The 22,555-nt window shown below is 37.0% G+C and overlaps 1 protein-coding gene across 3 annotated transcripts in view; it reads right to left on the bottom strand.

Annotated features, from left to right (window-relative positions):
* The window catches only part of LOC125259568 (rho GTPase-activating protein 39-like), a 97,686-nt gene that overhangs the window by 34,540 nt on the left and 40,591 nt on the right, over nt 1–22,555 (bottom strand). For 2 of the 3 annotated variants that reach the window (XM_048177269.1, XM_048177272.1), the window contains one exon: nt 15,162–15,599. In XM_048177269.1, coding sequence (XP_048033226.1) covers nt 15,162–15,599 — 438 coding nt within the window. Of the gene's footprint in view, nt 1–15,161; nt 15,600–20,072; nt 20,482–22,555 lie in introns of those variants that run through there. The other variant, XM_048177270.1, reaches the window with a different exon arrangement.

The following is a 22,555-nucleotide window of genomic DNA, read 5'->3' as shown; positions in this document are numbered from 1 at the left end:
GGATAAACAAATCAGCAGACAGACGGACAGATACAGCTGTGTTGTGTTGTGGTGATATCTGTGTAGGTGTCATTGTGTGACTGGATTTCAGACTCTGAGTATGACAGAGAGCAGAGAATCACACACACCCACAAAAAAAACACACAGTTCCCAAACAAACTGCACACAAACACTGCACACAAAAAAAATCCATTGGGAAGGAGAATGAGAAAGAGCCAGACACAAAGAGAGAGAGAGAGAGAGAGAGAGAGAGAGAGAGAGAGAGAGAGAGATGGGTGGGTTGTCCTAAAGGGATTTGTCATGGGAAAGTCAAGCATGGAATCCGAAGAGACTTCGGTATTCACTGGTTTTGGAATGTCGTGAACATAAAGTATATAAAATTATGCATGTGCTTGTTTGTGATAGTGTGTAAGTGTGTGTACATTTGCAAAGACTCAGAATACAACTAAAATACTGAATTACTGCAAACCAGTAAGCATGAGAATGATAGAGTGTGTGTGGCCGAACACGAAGGGAATATCACTATCCTTCATCTCACTTCACAAGGTCAAAGCTTTTGACCTCTGACCTCCAGGCTGACCTTACTGACCTGATGTGGGGAATTTGAGCTCTAAATACTCCACATTCCATATGGCAGCACTCACACACCCTTATCCATCCCAGAGCGCTCACTACATTTGACAAACACGCTCCATAACACTCACTCGGCTCACGGATCAACACGTGTCTGTGGGAGAATCGATTTGGCAGTCGCAGTGTTTAGTTTCATATACTGAGCTCTCTGTCATCTCCGTCGCTGCGTCAACAACTTCTGAGAGGAGAAATATGTTTGAAGCCGCTGAATTTGCAGGAAGAGAAAAATAGAGCTAAGATCCGTTTGAAATGTGAGCTAACTCAATTTGGTCATGGAGAGTCAAATTGGGTTAGCAGTCAGGGCGTTTTAATTAGCGTGGCAGAAACAGTGACAGAACGAGATGAGGGGAAGAGTTTCTCTGAACTGTGAGATGGATGAAATAGTTGAGGAACAAAAACAAGCTTGTTTTCCTAAGGCTTTCGGTTCTTAGCTTACAGAAAACAGTAAGCTAATAGCTGCAATTTTTAGCGTGTACTAGCATGAGCTGCCACAAAAACTCTAAAACTTTTGTGACAGAGAGAGATGGCTGTCAAAGACATGCCTTTAATGTACTATTTGTGTCTAGTATTTTGTTGTCTATGGGTGTGTTCACACTTGTAGTTCGGTTCGTTTGGTTCATTTGGTCCGGACCAAAGAAGAAAAAAAAAAACATTTAGTCCTGGTCCGATTAACGTTCAGATTGGCAATTTTATCACTGAACCAAAAGATACCGAACCTAAAGGCACAGGGGTACATTCACAACGTGATTGGTCGGATTTATGACGTATTGCCTAATTTCAGACGGATCTTACCGAACATCCAAAACAATGCTGTGTGCTGAGGTAAATGTGCTCGTTGTGTGTGTGTAGCCTGCATATGATAGTATTTTGGCCTGCTGGGAACTCGTGAAGAGCTTATAAAATGTGTAAAGGAGTCAAAACAGCGGCGGGAATCCATCCGTCACACACAAACGATCTGCTGAGACGCTCGTCTGATGCCTGTGATGGGCAAACTCACGACTATGACGAGAAAAACCGACGTGTGAGGATTCTGTCCTTTTTAGGGTCTCATCTTCCTGTTTTTGGTTCGTTTACATGTCTTTGGTCCGTGTTGCGTTCATATATCATTCGAACCGCACCAGAGTTCGTTTGGAAGCGGACCGAGACCCATCTTTTCAGCGGTCTCGGTCTGCTTGTTTGGTGCACCAGGGTTCGTTTTAATCGAACCAAACAAGTGTGAATGCACCCTAAATTACATTTAGCATTTTGTGTAGGAAATAAAGTGCTATGAAACTGAACAAACCTAATATAACCTACAAAATTAAAAAAAATATATTTTGCAAAAAACATACATATTTCTATACACCCGGCACAGAACATGAGTCATCATATTCTTGGTCCATTTTCAAAAAATAGAAAGACAAGTAATTTTACAAGTGTAAATCTACTAAAAGTGAATTGTGATCTTTTTGGAGCACACTAGCATATAGAAGACATCAAAGGAATGAAAGCTAATATTTTCATTTTAATTTCATGGCATGAAATTAAAGCTTAAATAACACTCATTCAGCTAGTTTACTCAATATAACAACTCAATAGTGCTCATGTTCACTTAGTGAGCAGGAGCCAAATTCATCAAATGTTCCAAGGTGAAGTGCATAGTCTGTTAAATGTTAAAATGTTTTCTCCTATTCCATCTTAACATGCAGAGACAACTACAAGCAAACCATTCATTTGTTGATTATTCCAAAAAGTCTAAACACTGCCGCTATCAAAACATTGCTCTGTTTGTTTAAGCATCCTGACCAGCATCTATTTAATTTATCGAAATGATAACAATATAACTACCTGATGACCTCCATAAATTAAAGTTGATCATGCAATAATAATAAAAATATAAATTTAGTATCAGCAATTTCATGACAGGAAGTGAGTCATTGTGCCTGTGTGACAGTGATACAGCAGTGCTCTCCTGATAATGGCCTACTTTCTGAATGAGGCCATGAGAGATGTGACACAGGACAAACAGATTAGAGTGTAAATGTGACCAAAGTCTGGCACCGCCCTGTGTGAATGCGAGAGCGAGTGCACGCTAGCGTTTGTTACCCCATCATACAATACAACCTCACACACATGATCCACAAATGAAATGGGGTAGTGTAATATCTCCCTTCATTTCTGTCTCTCAGGGAAGGGGTACCATAGTGAAGACGACGTGTATTTCTCATGGCTATGTGCCACTGAAGAGGAAAATATGGCAAGTATTCAGACGGGCATAAACACAGACCACTAAAACACGTGGGTCCAGAGTGAGAGGGCTTCTGTGAACTCAACGACCCTCCTAATGCTACTCAAGACCTACAAACTTCAGCAAGCAAGTGGAAATACAATGACTATGATAAATTTAATTATTTGATCATGAATATCGCAGTGATTTTAATGTGTTTTTATTAGGCCATTAAGTTTCCTACAAACCACAGCAGTAGACCAGTTTCATAGCTACATATATATTCATGCAATTAGTAATATTTGAATAGCGACTCTTAATTTACTGTGATACTGTGAAGCATGTAATTGCTAGTCATCAAATGAAATTAAAAAATAATAATTTGGGTTTGGCTGGTCAAGCAGATAGCCCTGCCCCAAACTCACACTATTGGGATATAGACCGACCGACCGAGATAGACAGACAGATCATTGGTGTTTCCTAAGAGGAGGTAAGGGAGGCAATGCCTCCTCAAAAAATTGGATGAGAAAATAATAAACAAAAATAAAACAGTGCAAATTTTATAAAACGTGACATCAAAAAGTGGATTACAATTTGTTTAAAAGACCTCCGAAGAACAGGCGAATCTCAACATAACACCGGCTGTTACGTAACAGTCGGGATCATTAATATGTATGACCCCAATATTTGCATATGCCAGCCCATGTTCAAGGCATTAGACAAGGGCAGCCAGTATTAACGTCTGGATCTGTGCACAGCTGAATCATCAGACTAGGTAAGCAAGAACAATAGCGAAAAATGGCAGATGGAGCGATAATAACTGACATGATCCATGATTACATGATATTTTTAGTGATATTTGTAAATTGTCTTTATAAATGTTTCGTTAGCATGTTGCTAATGTACTGTTAAATGAGGTTAAAGTTACCATCCTTTCTTAGTGTATTCGCGGAGACAAGAGCCGTCGCTATTTTCATTTTTAAACACTTGCAGTCTGTATAATTCATAAACACAACTTCATTCTTTTCAACTTCAAATCTCTCCAACAGTGTGTAATGTTAGCTTTAGCCACGGAGCACCATCAAACTCATACAGAATCAAATGTAAACATCCAAATAAATACTATACTCACAGGAATCGATGCATGCATGCAGCATGCATGACGAACATCTTGTAAAGATCCATTTGAGGGTTATATAGCTGTGTGAACTTTGTTTATGAACTGTATAACTGCACTTATAGTCGAGAGCTCGGGGGGCAGGGAGCGAGAGATTTAAAGGGGCCGCAGCCTGAATCGGTGCATAGTTAATGATGCTCCCCAATGATGATGTTAAAAAATTAATTTAAAAAAATCTACAGGGTATTTTGAGCTGAAACTTCACAGACACATTCAGGGGACACCTTAGACTTATATTACATCTTTTGAAAAGACGTTCTACGGCACCTATAGACCCCTATAGACCCCCTATAGCATGCAGTGAGTTTTGTGAGGGGCAATTGAGAATAAATGGGGGAAAGTCAAGTGAGAGGAGGCAATGCCTCCATCGCGCTATGACTGGATATGATCGGTTATGATTCGCTATGAATGATTCATGATGACTGTGGAGTGTTTACCGAGCTAGATGACAGATGAAAATATGATGACTATTAAAAAGAACAGCTGAACTTCAGTTCACAAATAAAATATTTTGTTTAAATTGTTACAGTCAACTGGTTTATTCACAAATAAAATATTTATTCAAAACTGATGCTTAAAATAGAATGCTCCAGACACCTCGGCATCGTACATGTGCTTACCAGGGCAGACCCTACAATATAAAAAGCATGAGTGTGTCCTGCTGGGTGGCCCTTTGAGTTGAGCACTCGCTGACTCTCTGATGCTTCCTTTATCTCTTGCAGCCCTATAATCACACACACACACACACACACGCAAGATCGCATACCGCACACACACTACTAAGTAAATAGTACTAGTGTCTAATTGATGTTACTAAACTTGCAGCTTCATTTTAGTAGAAATATAAGATATTTTGTACTTCTTTGTTTATTCCATCCCTCCCTTTATTTCTTAACCTGTATTCCTGTAATTACACTCAACCCACCCTAAAATCTGCTATGCATTTGGTGAAGCTGGTTTTGAACCTGAACAGAGCGTTTCTGTGTTCACGGAGTGGAAGACTCGTCCTCTGGGTCAGGAAGCATATGAATACCTCTCTGAGTACTGAGTGTGTGTGTGTGTTTGCCACCATGCCAGTCTGTACTATCAGTTTTAAAACTAGATTTATACATTTTTCAGAAAAGAAAAAAAGGTCCCACTTTATATTAAGTGGCCTTAACTACTATGTATGTACAAATGCAGTATAAATGCAGCCTAATTTGTTCAAATCCCAACCTGTTAGTATAAGTAGTGATAGTGATGCTGCAAACGGCACTCACGAACAGTTTTTTGTAGGCACATGTGAACGTATACAAAGACCATGTGCTACTGAAATATCTGCATGTTAGATACAATGTCGCCCCCACAGAGGAAAAGATTATGCACGAGATCTGAAAGGACACATCCAATTAAAGCATTCGCACGCAGGACGATAGATCCAGAGATAGAAATAAAAACAATAACAACATGAGGTGGTCTGTCACGAGATGATCTCCAAAGATTAAAACAGATGTCATGCTGTTCTTCAAACATCACGTACTGCATACTCAAAACACATTCAATGAAAACAGACAGACCTTGCTACTCATGAAAGCTTTTCATTATCATGCAGTTCCAAACTAATATGTTGTTTTCCTGTTGAGTAGAAAATTGTGAAGAACCATTGGGCAGCTCTTAATGCAACTAGTAAAAGTGCTATAAAAGTGGTCCACATGACTTGTTCACTACATTTTTCGGAAGTAGGGCTGGGCGATATACTGATTTCACTCACGTCTCATGAGTATGTTGCTTTCAAACGCTCCCATGTGTATTAGTGTGAGCATTCTATGAAGAGCAATGTGTAAACATGATGTGAATAAGAAATTCATTGCGCAGTGTAGAAAACATTGATCATAACGGTGATCATTACGGCAAATGATGTGAGCTCCCGCCGGAGTGATTGACAGCTTGAGTGATTTTAAAGGGAACGCTCTTTGCTCGCTTTTTTTTAATAACCTATTCCCAGTTTAACTAAATGCTTTATTTCTCATGCTAGCTACACACACTGCAAAGTTTCTGGATTGACTACTGTAATTAAATTAAGGACTGAATCCGAAAATTAGATGATTGACAGTGATGACCATGGCAACCAACGAGACGAAAAGTTTGATCCTGTATATCAGAATAGATCTGTGCATTAAGTCTTGAAGTGTAAATGCAAACTAACAGACCTGTCACTTGTTTTATGGAGTGTGTAATGTATTATTGGTCTTCATGTGTTTCTTGTTCTTCAAAGAACTCACTTTCCAACTTTTTGTAGGATGATTGTAGTAAGATATCATTTTCATATTTTTTTTTACATTGGTACCTTTAAGTAAATGATTTTAAATGTTCCATTTGTGTTCATTTAATAAAAATCAGCAATTTGTCACTATGTCTAATTTATTTTATTTTTTTTTTAGTTTTTATTTTGTAGTAAATAATTTGTTTATACTTTGTAACAAAAGCTGTTCTATCCAGATCATGTCTTTTTCATGTGGGGCAAAAAAAAAAAAGGTTTATATTTTTTTAGAGCATTGGGGAAAAAAAATATCAATATATATTGATTATTGCCAGAGTTTGCAAAAATATTTAGCAATATTGCCCAGCCTTGTTCTGAAGCCATACGATAGCTTTGTTTGAGGAACAGAATTTAACGTATTTAAGGCATCAACACACACACACACATATTATATATATATATATATATATATATATATATATATATATATATATATATATATATATATATATATATATAGCTTGAATTTATTTCTGTTTTAGTAATTTTTTTTGGTTATTTCAGTTTCTACTTCTCATTTAAGCATTTTAAGTTTTTTTTTTTCTAAAATTTAGATTTTATTAAATTTCAGCTTTATTTCAACTAACAAAAAACATTTTTAATAGTTCTAGTTAAAGGATTAGTTCACTTTCAAATTAAAATTTCCTGATAATTTACTCACCCCCATGTCATTCAAGATGTTCATGTCTTTCTTTCTTCAGTTGAAAATAAATTAAGTTTTTTGATGAAAATATTCCAGGATTTTTCTCCATATAGTGGACTTGAATGGACTCCAGACGGTTGAAGGTCAAAATTACAGTTTACAGCGATCCCAAACGAGAAATAAGGGTCTTATCTAGAGAAACCATCGTGCATTTTCTAAAAAAAAAAAATATATATATATATATTTTTATACGTTTTAACCATAAATGCTCATCTTGAACTAGCTCTCTTCTTCTTCTTCTCTATTTGAATTCCAGCAGTGTAGACACTGCTAAGTGTATTACTGCCCTCCTCAGGTCAAAGTTTGAACTAAATTGTCATATTCAATATGCTAGTGCAAGTATATAACAATTAGTTCAAACTTTGACCTGTGGAGGGCAGTAATACACTTAGCAGCATCTACACTGCTGGAATTAAAATAGAGAAGAAGAAGAAGAGAGCGAGTTCAAGATGAGCATTTATTGTTAAAACTTTTTTTTTTTTTTTTTTAGAAAATGAGTGATGGTTTCTCTAGATAAGACTCTTATTCCTCGTCTGGGATCGTGTAGAACGTTTTGAAGCTGCACTGAAACTGACATTTTGACCTTCAACCGTTTGGGTTCCATTGAAGTCCACTATAAAGAGAATAATCCTGGAATGTTTTCATCAAAAACCTTAATTTCTTTTCGACTGAAGAAAGAAAGACATGAACATCTTGGATGACATGGGGGTGAGTAAATTATCAGGAAAATTTAATTTGAAAGTGAACTAATCCTTTAACAATAACAACACTGCTTTTATGATACTTCTGTGATGCTTTTGCATCATTATTGGAACTTGACAGCCTCTGGTTACTCTGCCTGTTATTATGTATGGAAAAGAGCTGCATGAAAATTCTTTAAAAAGTGTAATTTTGTGTTGCACAGAAAAAAACAACATCATACAGGTTCAAACCCATGATTGTGCGTAAATAATTTTTCATAACTGAACTATTCCTTTAAGCACTGATTTATAGTCATCAAAGCCTGATTCTCTTCTCTTAATCCACTGAGATCCACTCTCGTCTCAGTGTCCTCGGGTGCGTGTCTTTCTCTGCTGGGATGTGGCTGGTAAAGGGGGATGAGGGTTTATACCCGCCCTTTGTTCTCAGCTCTAATCTGAATGGATTTCTGCCTTCTACAGGAGGACATAATGCAAGAATGTATGAGACAGATTACTGCTGCCCACCTCAATCCTCTTTACCAAAGAAACCTCACAGTGAGAAAAGAAAAAGTAAATGAGCGAGAGGGAAGAAAAGAACAAAGGAGGGAGTGAAAGAGACAGATTGAAGACACCCATAATTCCCTCTGTCTTTAGCACATAGTTGAGTCACAGGACCCCATCCTGAGACTAATCTCTAACACTCAACACATTACACACAATTTGCAAGAATAAATGCAAATTCAACTAAATGTCGCATTATCGGCGGCATTTTTGTCTTATTTCCACAAAATCCATAATTCCAAACAACATAAGACCAAACATCTTGATCGCTCATTGCAGTGTATTCCATCGTAAAATGAGCAGGGATTGAACAGCCGTGCAGAGCATTTGGGCTTTAGGAATCCACAATTTATTTCAGCAAATACACACAAAAAAATGTACCAATTACATAAATAATACTAATTACATAAATGACATAAATAATATGTAATTACTAATAATGATTATTGGTTTCACTGCAAAACAACACAAAAATGCTGCAAATATCACTGCAATATTTGAGAATTACTATAGCAAATTCAATCCTATTTGGTGTGCAAAAATCTTAAAAAGTGATGTGAAATCTTAATTGGAATACTCAAAACATGATAGCTGCATCTCAAAACCTAATGAACGATGCCCAAAAATGCTGTCTAGTAAGGCGGCTCAATAGGTTCCATGCTGGACCAATCAACCGAGTTCTCCTAAGCTAGCTAAGAAGCATGGTGAGGATCAGCATTCAAAACATCACAAGCTACTGATCAATGATGAAATACACTGCCCGTCGCTGTTTGGATTTAATTAGGCAAAAAGTACTTCTAACCCTAATTGATGGAGTGTGTAGCTTTTCATTTCTTAAACAACCATGTAGGAAGACGTATCATGGCCATATTCCAGGATGACAGTGTATGGGATGTGCTGGAGGAGACTTTACAGAGTGCTCACCTCTTGCATTGTCAATACAAGATCTTGACCAAAAATTGATGCACCGCTTGATGGAAATAAATGTCCATCAAGAGGACAATGAGAGGTGAGGTGAGCACTCTGTAAAGTCTCCTCCCAAAGACTTTCAATGAATTTAAGGTCTGGACTCAGAAGTGCCAGTTCATGTGTGAAAATGATTATTCATGTTCCCTCCCAACTATTGTTTCACAATATGAGCCCGATGAATCTTGACATTGTCCTCCTGGAATATGGCCATGATACGTCTTCCTGCGTGGTTGTTTAAGAAATTAAAAGCTACACACTCCATCAATTAGGGTTAAAAGAACTGTTCCCAAACATATAACATGCTAGAAACATAATAATCACAGCAATAATGATCCATTCATAGACTCTTAAGTATTTGCCTGTTTAAATCCAAACAGCGACTTTTTTTGTTGGGCTGGGCAGTGCATAAAATGTAACAACAACAAAGACACTATAGCATTACAGTCAACCAACCAGTCACATTGCCTATGAGAAAATAATAATAACAAAATTACATTATATATTGTATTGTTACTCATATTACAAATGACAGTATGGCTCTTCTCCCCCACATAACTGAGAACACAAAAGTCACAAAATCTGGAACACTAATATTATTTCTAGTGCATGTACAAAGCCAAAATGAGTGCTCTTTGTCCATCTTTGGCAAAAAATCAACTCGCACACATTGACTTCAAGCCAGAGAGATGGCCCATATGTTAAAGGCGAGGGGGAAGAGCCCCCACAATGCCAATGCTTGATTAGCAAAAGGATAAACACATGCACGCACACGTCTCAATATGACAGCTCATACAGTCAAAGGGGTGGACTAGCAGTTTCTCCTAAAAATCAGATTTCCATAACTCTAACTTATTGTAACTCCAAAAGCTACATTTAATAACCAAAACAGTTGCCTACCTAGACAGAATTTTGGACCATACTGTATGTGTGTTTCAAATTAAAAACATTTCATCATTCAGAACGTCCCTAAAGGCTGCTATCCACACAGGCAGTTCACCAGGTTTTAAAACACATCCCAAGAACCCCCTAAAGAGTCGACATCTTACCCTCTCTGTCATCCACAGGACATGCAACACAAGTATAAGTATAGAGAACCAGGTTTCCTCCATGACCTCAGGGACATGCGAAGTGACTGTACCCAAAAACAGCTCGCCGTTACTGGGCTACACTCCTTCTGACGGCAGCTTGTGCTGGACGTCCTCTAGCTGTACCACACGCACACCAAAAATATGTTCAGGCTGGAACACTTGCCCTACTTTTAATTGAGTGTGAGCTGCTAATTTGCTTTCCTGAGAACTAGGGCGTGCACACATACACACAACTCGACTGCTGAGATTGACTATTATTGTTCATAAATATTTTGAATTCGTTTTTACTTTCATGTTTTGTGTTTTATTTATTTTGTGTTTACATTTTTTAGTTTTAATAATTTTGTTTTTGTCATTTTTATTAGTTTTTTTAATGTCTAAATAGTTATTATTATTTTTTTTATTTTTACAAGTTTTTAAAAAATAAATAAAATAACTTAGAAACAACTGTGCATCTTAATATATATATATATATATATATATATATATATATATATATATATATATATATATATATATATATATATTATTTTTTTTTTTTTTTTTTTTTATTTATAAATAATAAAAAAAATAAAAAAATAATAATAACATTTTTTTTTTTTTTTTTAATTAACATTAATTTCCAGTTAATGTTTATTTTATGCAAAGTATTTTATGGTGATTGATAGCTTTAGTTAGCTATGATAAACTGGACACAACTCTGGAAATGCTTGAGAAATAAAAACAGTGTTATTTTAATATTATTAATATACCATTATAGTATTTATTCATATTTTGAATTAGCTTTTATTTTTATAGTTTAAGTTTAATTTGAGGTTTTTGTTATGTGTTTTTTGTTTTCTTAAACTATTTCTATTTAGCTTTAATTTATTTTAGTTTTAGTAATTTTAGTACATCAACTTAAACTGATTTATTTTAGTTTTTTACAACAAATCTAATTTTCATTGACTTTTTTTTTTTTAAATCTAAAATTTATATTCAATTTTATTTCAGCTTTATTTCAAGTACTAGAAACTATTTTTAATCGTTTTAGCTAACAATAACAACACTGCATGAGAATTGTGGAACCTAAAAAAGAAACAACTGTGCATCTTAAAATCATCTGCTGACAAACCAATAGGTCTGAAGTTTAAAAGAGTGGAAGTGTGTGCGAGTGTGTCCCACCCAAGAAGCTTGAATTAGCAAACAGGTATTAACACACAGCATTTTAAGTACAGCAGAGAAAGCGCATTCCAGGGTGTGTAACGGGTGCGTGTTAACAAGGAAAAGCGTGTGACCATTTAAGGCTGATTTTGTTAGAGGAGTCTGCTAGGCACCTTTCGCTCTCTCTCTCTCTCTATAACACACAGTGCTCTCAGTAGCTGGCGCTCTACCAAATGAACAGTGTATCTATGCCAAAACAGCTTCAAGAGTCCCAAATGAAGAAAATATTAGCAGAACAGACCCTGCATGTTATTTTTACCCGCAAAAAACCGAGGTGAGGCTGACCCAGAAAGACAAAGTGTGACATCATATGTGTGTTAGACCAGGTGAGACCTTTTCCAGCATTGAGTCATACAGTGAGGATCTTGGTTTCCAGTAAACAAAATGTCTGAAGTGCTTATCATCTACACAACTAGGTTAATGCACATGCTTGTAGCTATCCAAGAACAATTCCATGCACTACTGGGTTCAGAAATGTATAACAAAGGAAATCATAATGCAATCCATGTACGCTGCATTCTTAGTGTGGCCACAAGGGGCACTCATTAGCATAAATCTTTACTTCTTCTATGATCGGTTTTCTCTTTCAGTTCAACTACCGTCATAATGGGGAAACAAAGTGAAGAAATATTGATAAGTTTTTAACAAAGAGAGAGGGTGCAGTGTGTGAAAAAACACTTAATTTTTCTATTCACCTTTTATTCTTATCGGTATGCTTTTTCTACTTCGAAAGGCTGTGTACTTGGCTGTGTGTATACGCTAAGTGCGTCGAAACTTAAGTTTTCAAGAGGACTAGTGCCGTTCTCTGGTGCTCTGAAAACAGATTCCACAACAACCAAAAGAGTGTGAAATGGACTCAGGTCCACACCAAAAGCTCTGGTGTGAAAGCGCCAGGAGCAAGAACACCAGCCTGTGCAGAACTAATGTGCTAACCAGACCATGATGAGTCAAGATGCTGAGATTGTGGTTAATCTGAAAGCCCACTATAACCTTATGAGACAGATTAAAACACCACTCCTGGTAATAAGAAATCCCATTAAACACAGCCATGAAAATGTGTGTCACAGAGAGCGGAGCTCAAGGGTTTGACGTCATTCCAAACCTGTATGGCTTTCTTCTGCAGAACACGAAAGAAGATATGTCTTTTTGTCTATACAATGGAAGTCAGTAGGGTCCAAAACAACATGAGTCCACAGATGAAAGAAAGTCATACAGGTTTGGAATGACATGAGGGTGAATGAATGACAGAAATGTTGTTTTTGGCATGAACTAACCCTTGAAATGCCACCAGACATTAACTTTTTTGCTCACCAGCCACTGTGGCTAGTGGTTTTCCAAAGTTAACCCTCAGGGGTCTGAGGATTTTTGGGGCCCTGGCGAAGTTTTGACATGCCCTGACATTTGTGCTTTTTTCAGTTGTTCATAAACATATTAATGGAAAAAGTGTCATTACAATGTATTCAGCACAAACTAGGCTACAATAATATGTGAGGAACATGTATGTACATGTTTGTGTTTTTGAAGGAATAACATTTATGCGTGGTTATTGAAAAAACAAAAAACTTAAGTCACTGAAATAAAAAAAAATATATTAAATCTTTGTTCACAAGACTTCTGGTTATTGGAGGTTGTAGACTAGAGTTTTTGCTTCAAAATGAGGTAAAAATTATGCTGCCTGCTTGTTCATATAAAACAATAGAGAGATTTAAATTTTCTAAAACATCTTTGGTCAAGAAACACAGTATGCGTGGAGGCGTGAATAATCGTGAATAATTGGTGATTCTCACCTGAGAAGACAAAAGAATCACATAATAATGACCTGAAATGACTTGCATAATAATGAGCTCTTTCAGTCAGGTAGGCTGTGAAAAAAACCTGTGAGACATTGATCATGTCTCAAGCTCATGGTGTATATCAAACATACAGAAAAAAACAGCAACACTGTGAAATATTATTACAATTTAAAATAATGGTATTCTATTATATACTTTAAAATATCATGTATTTCTGTGATGCAAAGTGTCTGAACAATTATGTTACCTCTATGGCATTTCATATAGGCTTTTAGCTTAAAAGCATGCACATTTGGAGAAATATTGATGGATTCTCATATGTTTGTCAATTTTCTATACAGAGGAGTAATATTCAGGATTTATTGTCATTACTATGAGTGCTGGATACTGTGTTTTCAATTCATACTTGCAGCTGGAGGGCGCTCTGCCCCTTTAGTCCACAAATGCCTGAGCACTAAAGAAGAATAGGCAATCCAGGAACTAACCGAACTAACAGAGGCCAGAGATCGCTAACTATGGCTATTCAAAACACTTTTCAAGACAATAAACACACGATTGAGACGATGTATGCATGTACTGACTGAATTTGCGTCTAAATAGCGCTCGCTCCGTGGGCGTGGCCGCATTAGCGGATAATGAGCTGAATCACGGACTTCTGACATGGCTCTCTTTTCATACAGATTACATAAACACAGAAGGTTTGTTTTCGATTTGACTTACACGATTTAAAACCTGACATTTCAGCGTTTCTTTAGACGTAAGTGTCATTTTTTTTGTCATTAGTATTCATAAGTTACAGTTCATTTTCTGAGAACTATCAGATTGGACTTCGTTCAGAGGGAGAGGAGAGATCACGCATCATGTTAGTTTTCTTTATTTTACAAAAAGCACAACATTTTATTTTTACACAAATAAAAGAAAATATTCCACAGATTAAAATGGTGTATAACTCTTAATTGTATGTGCAACATTGACAGAGTATTTTGAGTCTCTTTCACACTGGTTAGAAAAAAAACGCGGTGATCATGTCGGCGTGACCGCCGACCCCAGAGTGTTAATAGCCACTCAGCATTTTCACTGGCCACAATTTTGTCATCGATACTATTGGGAAAAACTGTCATATAGATATTTTTAATATTATGTTATTATTTGGCAGCAAGTATATTAGGCTGCTGTCACTTTAAGACCTGATGCACGGATCCATCATACTGTTACACGTGCTTTCTTTCTCAACTGTTTACGTTCACTTAAACCATAACTGACTGTGTTTATGTGAATACTCACAAAGACCGGCATTTTGACATTATTTTGTGTGTATTTGACTGTTTAAGCGCAATAAGCAGCTAAAAAACCCTCAATTTAGTTCTGAGAGGCGGCTTTATGTGCACGCGCTTTGGGTGTGAGCACAAAATCTGCGAGAATGAGTAAAATTATGTGCAATACGCAAAATCCCATGCTGAAATCCAAGCCCTGTAACACTAACAATATTCATCCGGAGCAAATTAAACAAGTGAGTGAAGGGAGGCGGGCACGTGTGTGTCAACTTGCTATCGGACAGATGAGAGAGAGAGAAAGCACTGCTTGTATTGTGTATCTATTCTGTGGAAAATGAGTATTGAAAGTGTTTCAGATATTTCAGTATTTGACAAGACAATACTGCACTTTGTTTATTTCAGATGCCTTATTAAAAGACTGCAATTAAACAAAAAATTCAACCCGTCAAAGTGGCTAGTAGGAGTGACTGAGTTACACGCCACTGATGAAATCCACCTGCATTTGGCGGGTGTTAATGTCAAGCCCTGATTGCCACCATGAGAAATCCAAGTTTAAGTGCTCCAGACATCCTTACCTATTTCCCTGGTTTCTTCCCTCCAAACTGTCCCCTTTGCCCTTGGACGGTGGTGTCTCCCTCCCACTCTCCTGCTCCAGTGAGGAGGACTGTGTAGATGAAACCAGCCCAGGCAGGGGAGTCCGCTTGCCATCCGCCGGTCCTCTAGGGATCCTCCCTTGACCCCTGATCTCAGCCTCAGAGTTCCTCTTCATGGCTTGGAGTTGCGCTAGAGGCACTATGTCGCAGTCTTGAGGCCTGTGCCAGACCGTCTGCTGGCTCGTACAGTTGTAATAGTAGAACCGATTGTTATTGCCGTCGAAAAGCTCCCACCACTGGTTGCCGTCCGACTGACGGACAGGGACGCCGGGCGGCGGTTCCCACCCGCACTCGCCAGTCAGCAGGTTGACATACATGCGCTCCCTCGAGCGCGGCTCCACGATCTCCACCCAGTCAGACCTAGAGAGAGGACACAAAGGTAATGCAGTCAGGATATGGGTGTAATATGGTGCAATGGGTGTAGTGCAGTCTCTGTAAAAGAAAACCAAGGTTTTTAAAGTTCATTTACAATGAAAATCTAATGTAATTAAGTAAGATTTATAAAGATTTCTATTTCAAATACATTCTGTTCTTTTGAACTTTCTATTCATCAAAGATTCACGAAAACAATGTATCACAATATATCACACACACACACACAAAAAAAAAAAAAAAATAAAAATAATAATTATTATATAATAATATATATATATTTTTTTTTATTTTTTTTTGGGGGGGGGGGGGGGGGGGGGGGGGGGTCGGTAAGATTTTTAATATTTTTAAAAGTTTCGTCTGCTCACCAAGATTGCATTTATTTAATTAAAATACAGTAAAAACATTAATATTGTTAAATATTATTATAATTTAAAATAACTGTTTTCTATTGGAATATAATATAAAATGTAATTTATTTCTGTGTTGGAAAAGCTGAATTTTCAGCATCATTACTCCAGTCTTCAGTGTCACATGATCCTTCAGAAATCATTTTAATATGATGATTTGCTGCTCAAGAAACATTTATTATTATTATCAATGTTGAAAAACAGTTGTGTACTTTTTTTTCAGGATTCCTTGATGAATAGAAAGTTCAAAAGAACAGCATTTATCTGAAATACAAAGCTTTTGTAACATTATACACTACCGTTCAAATGTTTGGGGTGAGTAAGAATTTTTATTTTTATTTTTTGAGAAGAATTTAAAGAAATTAATTTTTTTTTTCAGCAAGAATGCATTAAATCAATCAAAAATGACAGTAAAGACATTTAAAATGTAACAAAAGATTAGATTTCAGATAAACACTTCTTTTGAACTTTCTATTCATCAAAGAATCCTGAAAAAAATATTGTACAAATATTTTGTACAATTTTACACAATAAATGTTTTTTGAGCATCAAATCATCATATTAGAATGATTTCTGAAGGATCATGTGACACTGAAGACTGGAGAAATGATGCTGAAAATTCAGCTTTGCATCAAGGAATAAATTACATTTTCAAATATTTTAAAATAGAAAACAGTATTTTAATTTAATAATATTTCACAATATTACTGATTTTAATGTATTTTTTTCAAATTAATTTCTGATTAAATAAATGCAGCCTTGGTGAGCGCAAACTTTTTTAAAGACATAAAAATCTTACCGTCCCAAACTAATATATATATATATATATATATATATACACACACACACACACACACACATTTTTTATTTATTGACAGTGGATGGGACTGGGAACTGAGCTGTCAAGCTCCAAAAACAACTAATTTCACTGCATCTCAAGCGCAATTTATAAAGTCTTTTAAAGCCACATAACAAAAGTCATGCATATGTACATACATGATAGTATTTCCATTTGGGGGTGCACTATAGGAAGTATTTAGAGTGTAGAGAAGACAGAACACATAAGAACATGATTCTGTGTGACTCTTCACTCTTAACAGCTGAGGAGAGCTCCAGCTGGCCCATATACATCTACTTCCATACAGCCTCCACATGAAGAACAGGAGTGTGCAGGTGTGAGCCAGGAACCCTTCAACTTACAATGACTTACCATAGTTCAAACTCAACACACATGCATATGCTAAACCTGAAGCATCAATCACTCATCTTGCGGGATTCGTCATCGTATTTGTTCAGACAAACACGCATACATGCGAGTTTTTCCCACAGTCTGTTTTTGGAAAATGTAGTAAAACTACTTCCCTGAATGTGAGGTCGAATGGGCTTTCAGAGCCATAACTGTCAGTTAGAGGCGACCAGGCACACGGCCCAGAGACAAGAGCATGGAATCGTGGGTAAGATAGGGAATCTGGCTCTTTGCCTGTCCTGCACTGCTCTAATCTTCTCTCACCAAGGAGTTACAACAAAAGGATCTGAGGCTTGAGATTAACAGACCTATCATCCTCTGCTACAGATGCCAAACTGTACGCAGAACACACAGGAAACAGATATTATCCAGCACTGAGATCACCTTAGAGCACAGCCTGAGACGTTTCAGGAATTACATGGCTCAGTGAAACATCTACAAACGTGACAAAGCACCTGTTCGGTTCAAGCCAAAAGGGAAAACCTGAAGTGCACCTGTTGCTGTCTTTTATGCAGTCTATCATTTTTGTCTGATTTTAAAGTGTTTTCTTCACATACTGGAAATGACAGTCATTTAAAGCGCACCTATTATGCAACTTTTTACAAGATGTAATATAAGTCTCTGGTGTCTCCAGAATGTGTCTGAAGTTTCAGCTCAAAATACACAGATCATTTATTATAGCTTGTCAAATTTGCCCCTATTTTGGTGTGAGCAAAAACACACCATTTTTGTGTGTGTCCCTTTAAATGCAAATGAGCTGCTGCTCCCGGCCCCCTTTCCAGAAGAGGGTGGAGCTTTAACAGCTCAACAACAACAAAGCTGGAGAATCTCACGCAGCCAAAATGAGGATTGTCAGTAATGGTGTTCAGCCTTACATTGTTCAAACCAGAGTCGACACTGATGGAGAGACTCAGGAAGAAGTTACAACTTTTAGAATGAAACTGGACGTTTCTGAATGGTTAGTGGATAAATTTATGTAGTTGCTGTGGAGTTGATTCAACTCATCCACTAGCATGTGCCGTCATGTTCATCTTTTGTGTTGAATTGACCCTCGTTTGTGAAGCAGTCCGGCGTAAAATGACGGCATGACAACAACACTCTACTACAACAACTCTTCCTCTTCTCTAAAGCAGCCCAACATGGCCTCACCCCCTTTGTTGTGTGTTCTTGGGGGCGGGGTTTATGTCAATTTTAGGGTTAGTGATGTCACTAACCCGGGAAGAAGCTCATTGTAGTCCCTACCAGCCATTTGTTGTAGTCCTTAAAAAGTGATTTCAGTAAAATAAAATATCTCCCTTTGCATTGATCTCTGAGCGTCGTAACTTTGCAGATGATGTTTATGCTCAAACAGCAACATTACACACTAACTAAAGTTAAAAAGGTGAAATCATAATCAAGGACGACTTTAAAGTCTAACAGAAGTTAATTTCTTCCTCTTTGAGTATGATGTCATCACCGACAGTCATTTCTCTAAACCCTAATGTATTGTGGGATTACTGACACAGAGGCCACTATCACAACAACCCACTCAAATACAGCACACAATAGCACAGCTACACTCTTCTGTGGTATTTCTACCAGATCTGTAGGGTTAGTTCACCCAAAAATGAAAATTCTGTCATCATTTACTCACCATTCATGTTGTTCCAAATGTGTATGACATTCTTTTTTTTCTGGAATATATTGGTAACTATATTCATTTTGGTTAACATTGACTTCCATCTGTATGGACAAAAATAAGACACTTCTCAAAATATCTTGTTTTATGTTCCACAAGAGAAAGAAAGTCAGGTTTGGAACGACTTGAGGGTGACTAAATGATGACAACATGTTCATTTTTGGGTGAACTATCTCTTTGATTTTGGTGTCATCTAATCTTTTTATCTATTCAGGTTTACTTTAATAATAATAATAATAATAAAAAATACAACAATTTTTCTCAATATTAAATACATTTCTTTGATCCAAATAAAACAAGTTAATTAGATGTAACTACATGGAGCTTGAAGGTGAACTGGTTAACATTTTTACAAATTAATTTCTGATTTTTTTTTTTTTTTTTTTTTTGTGATAATCATCAACCTAACTAACAGCTGATAAAATACCAACAACACAAGAAAATGACTTTACATTTAAAATCACTGAGTTTTTGTCCAATTTTGACAAAAAAAAGACAGATGTTCAAATGAGAATAAGCCATCAGAACACCAGTAAAAGTTGTTTGTATACACAGTGAAACTGAGGGAAGTGCTTAAAATGTGCTTAAACTGTTTAACCAATACCATTTAAGGTGTTTACATAATCTTACATGTTGTTAGTTATCAAGCATTTTATCATTGTAAAAGCATTAGCAAAATTTCAGTGAAAGTTTCAAAGACTGCAAAAAGGTCAATATTAAGCCAAGCAGCTTTCTGTTGGTCAATACTGCGAATTCACATGAAAAACTTGAACTGAAACGAAATCTGCGTGGGAAAATCTATGCAAAATTCCAGATTACGCTGATTTCGATTGAAATTACTGGATTTCGTTCACAAAATTTCACCGAGCAATGGTAAATGTGACCAAACCAGACCAATTTTTAAAATAATTAAAAGTTGACATATGTTCAGATATACAACACTTCTGCTTGACAGCAACGATTTACAACTTAACAAGTACAGAATGTTATTACTTTATAATTGGCACCATATTGCATCTTATCACAACATCAATCCAATAAGATCAACAATCCAAACAGTTCCAGCATGCTTTCATATTACAAACTGTCCCAAACACACCAAAACACTGAACAGCATCAGACTCTACCTGTAGGATCCCACACACACGTCTATGTCGCACTTCCTGTGCTGAAGTCATGAAGTTAATGTTCCGAAACTAAATCCACAAAGACACTCAACAGGCTACACCGCCTGAAAGCAGGAACAATCACTCTGCGTGTGTGTAGCTTCCTCTTCTGACTCGAGGTGGACATGAGAAGTGTGTGTGTGTGTGTGTGTGCGCGTATGTGTGTGTGATATCTACTTCCACTGTGAGGGTCTTTCCAGGACAGTGAGTCAGCCCTACCCTATCCCAGCATGCACAGTGAGGGCCATCTGCTGCGTATGGGGGTCAGCAGTGAGCTCGAAGCGGCGATGTAAACCTGACCACAAGCCCCTGACCCCCCACACTCACGTGACCAGAGGGACGAGAATAGAAAGCTTTTGAGCTAAAGGGCACGTTTTGGGAGAAGAGAAAAGGAGTCTGTGAGATGATGAGAAGAAATAGAAAGAGAAAGAGTGAGAACACGTAAGAGTTTCTGTGACCTCTGTGACTAAGTGCCCTTCTCCATGTGATTAAACTTTAGACACCAAGCACAGATCAGCATGTTATCGTCTGATCACTCTGAGAGTCACTATGAGGCATCTGAAAATAAACCAGAAGCCGTTTCATTATTCATGACATACTCTACTGCTAAACTACACTGTTAACCCAAATGTTTAAAATACTTAATTGTTTTGAGTAGGATAAACTTAAATTTAACAAATAATTTAACTGAAAAAAACTGTTATGAGTATTTAGAACTTTTTCTTTTGAGTTCACAGAACTGATATATTTCAAGCTGTTTTATTGTTTTGAGTTGTATGAACTCATTTCTTTTAATTTAGACTAACTTAAGAGTTTTGAGTTTTTGCTTCAGAATTATGTAAAAATTATGCTGCCTACTCCTTCATATAAAACAATATATTGATTTAGTTTTTGTAAGACACTTTTTGTCAAGAAACACAGTATGCGTGGAGGCGTGAATCTGCATGAATAATGGGCCATTTACACCTGAGAAGACAAAATAATCACATAATAATGACCTGAAATGACTTGCATATTAATGAGGCCTTTCAGTCAGGTAGGCTGTGAAAAAAAACCTCTGTAATAATGTCTCAGCTCATCATAAACAGCAATACTGTGAAATATTATTACAATTTAAAATAATGGTATTCTATTATATTCTTTAAAATAAAATTTATTTCTGTGATGCAAAGTGTCTGAACAGTTATGTTACCTCTATGGCATTTCATATAGGCTTTTAGCTTAAAAGCATGCACATTTGGAGAAATATTGATGGATTCTTATATATTTATGTAAATTTTCTATACTGAGAAGTAATATTTATTGTCATCACTATGAGTGCTGGATACTGTTTTTTCAATTCATACTTGCAGCCGGAGGGCGCTCTCTGTACACCTTTAGTCCACAAATTATTCTAAAGAAGAAGAGGACATTTCAGGAATGGTATTTTCAATTCATACTTGCAGCCGGAGGGCGCTCTCTGTACACCTTTAGGCCACAAATTCATATAAAGAAGAAAAGGAACTAGGAACTAACGGCATGTCTTCTAGAGATCGCTAACCATTGCTTTAACATCCAAATAAACACTTTTCAAGACAATAAATACACGAATTGAGATGATGAATGCATGTATTGCCTCTGAATTTGCGTCTGAATAGCGCTGGCTCCGCGGGCGTGGCCGCATTAGCGGATAATGAGCTGAATCACAGACTTCTGACATGGCTCTCTTTTCATACAGATTACATAAACACAGAATGTTTGTTTTCGATTTGACTTGCACGATTTAAAACCTGACATTTCAACGTTTCTTTTAGGGCTGAAACGATTAGTCGACATTATCGACAACGTCGACAATAAAAAATTGTCGACAAATATTTTTGTTGTCGAATAGTCTCTTGATCTCATACGACCTATTTGAAGGGCCTGCAATAACGCGGTGTAACCAGTGGGGCGCTGTAGCGCAATACTGTAATGCAGCCCTCCGGGATCCAATCCAATAAAAGAAGTCAGCGCTTTGGAGAGCATAGTGCAAACGAAGTCGAACCCGTGAAATGTGGGAGATTAACATAGCATAAACATAACAAACATAACGTTTAGCATAACTACAGAATACTGTCATGCAGGGCCACCAACTCTCATTCAAACTCACTGTTCTCACGCCACACGTTCATTTTCTCACACAGTGAAAGATGCATCGCAGAGCAAAGAGGACACAGACAACGGCAACGCACCGACAGATCAGGTTACTTTTGATATAAAACTAAGTCTAAGCTTTTAAATTCAGTCAATATTACTACGGGATTCAAACAATACTTGTGGTGGTGACTGTTTAACGTTGTGTGGCAGATCGCTGTAACACCTCGGTTCAAGCGGCATGTGAACCTATTCCTCTCTATTACAGCGCGAAATAAACATGAATGAACATCAAAAAGTACTTACTGAACTTACTGAAATGAATCCATCTC

The sequence above is a fragment of the Megalobrama amblycephala genome, linkage group LG24 (genome assembly GCF_018812025.1).
Source record: "Megalobrama amblycephala isolate DHTTF-2021 linkage group LG24, ASM1881202v1, whole genome shotgun sequence".
NCBI classification, from domain to species: domain Eukaryota; kingdom Metazoa; phylum Chordata; class Actinopteri; order Cypriniformes; family Xenocyprididae; genus Megalobrama; species Megalobrama amblycephala.
The sequence above is the reverse complement of the archived record's forward strand: the minus strand, read 5'-3'. Positions and strand labels throughout refer to the sequence as shown.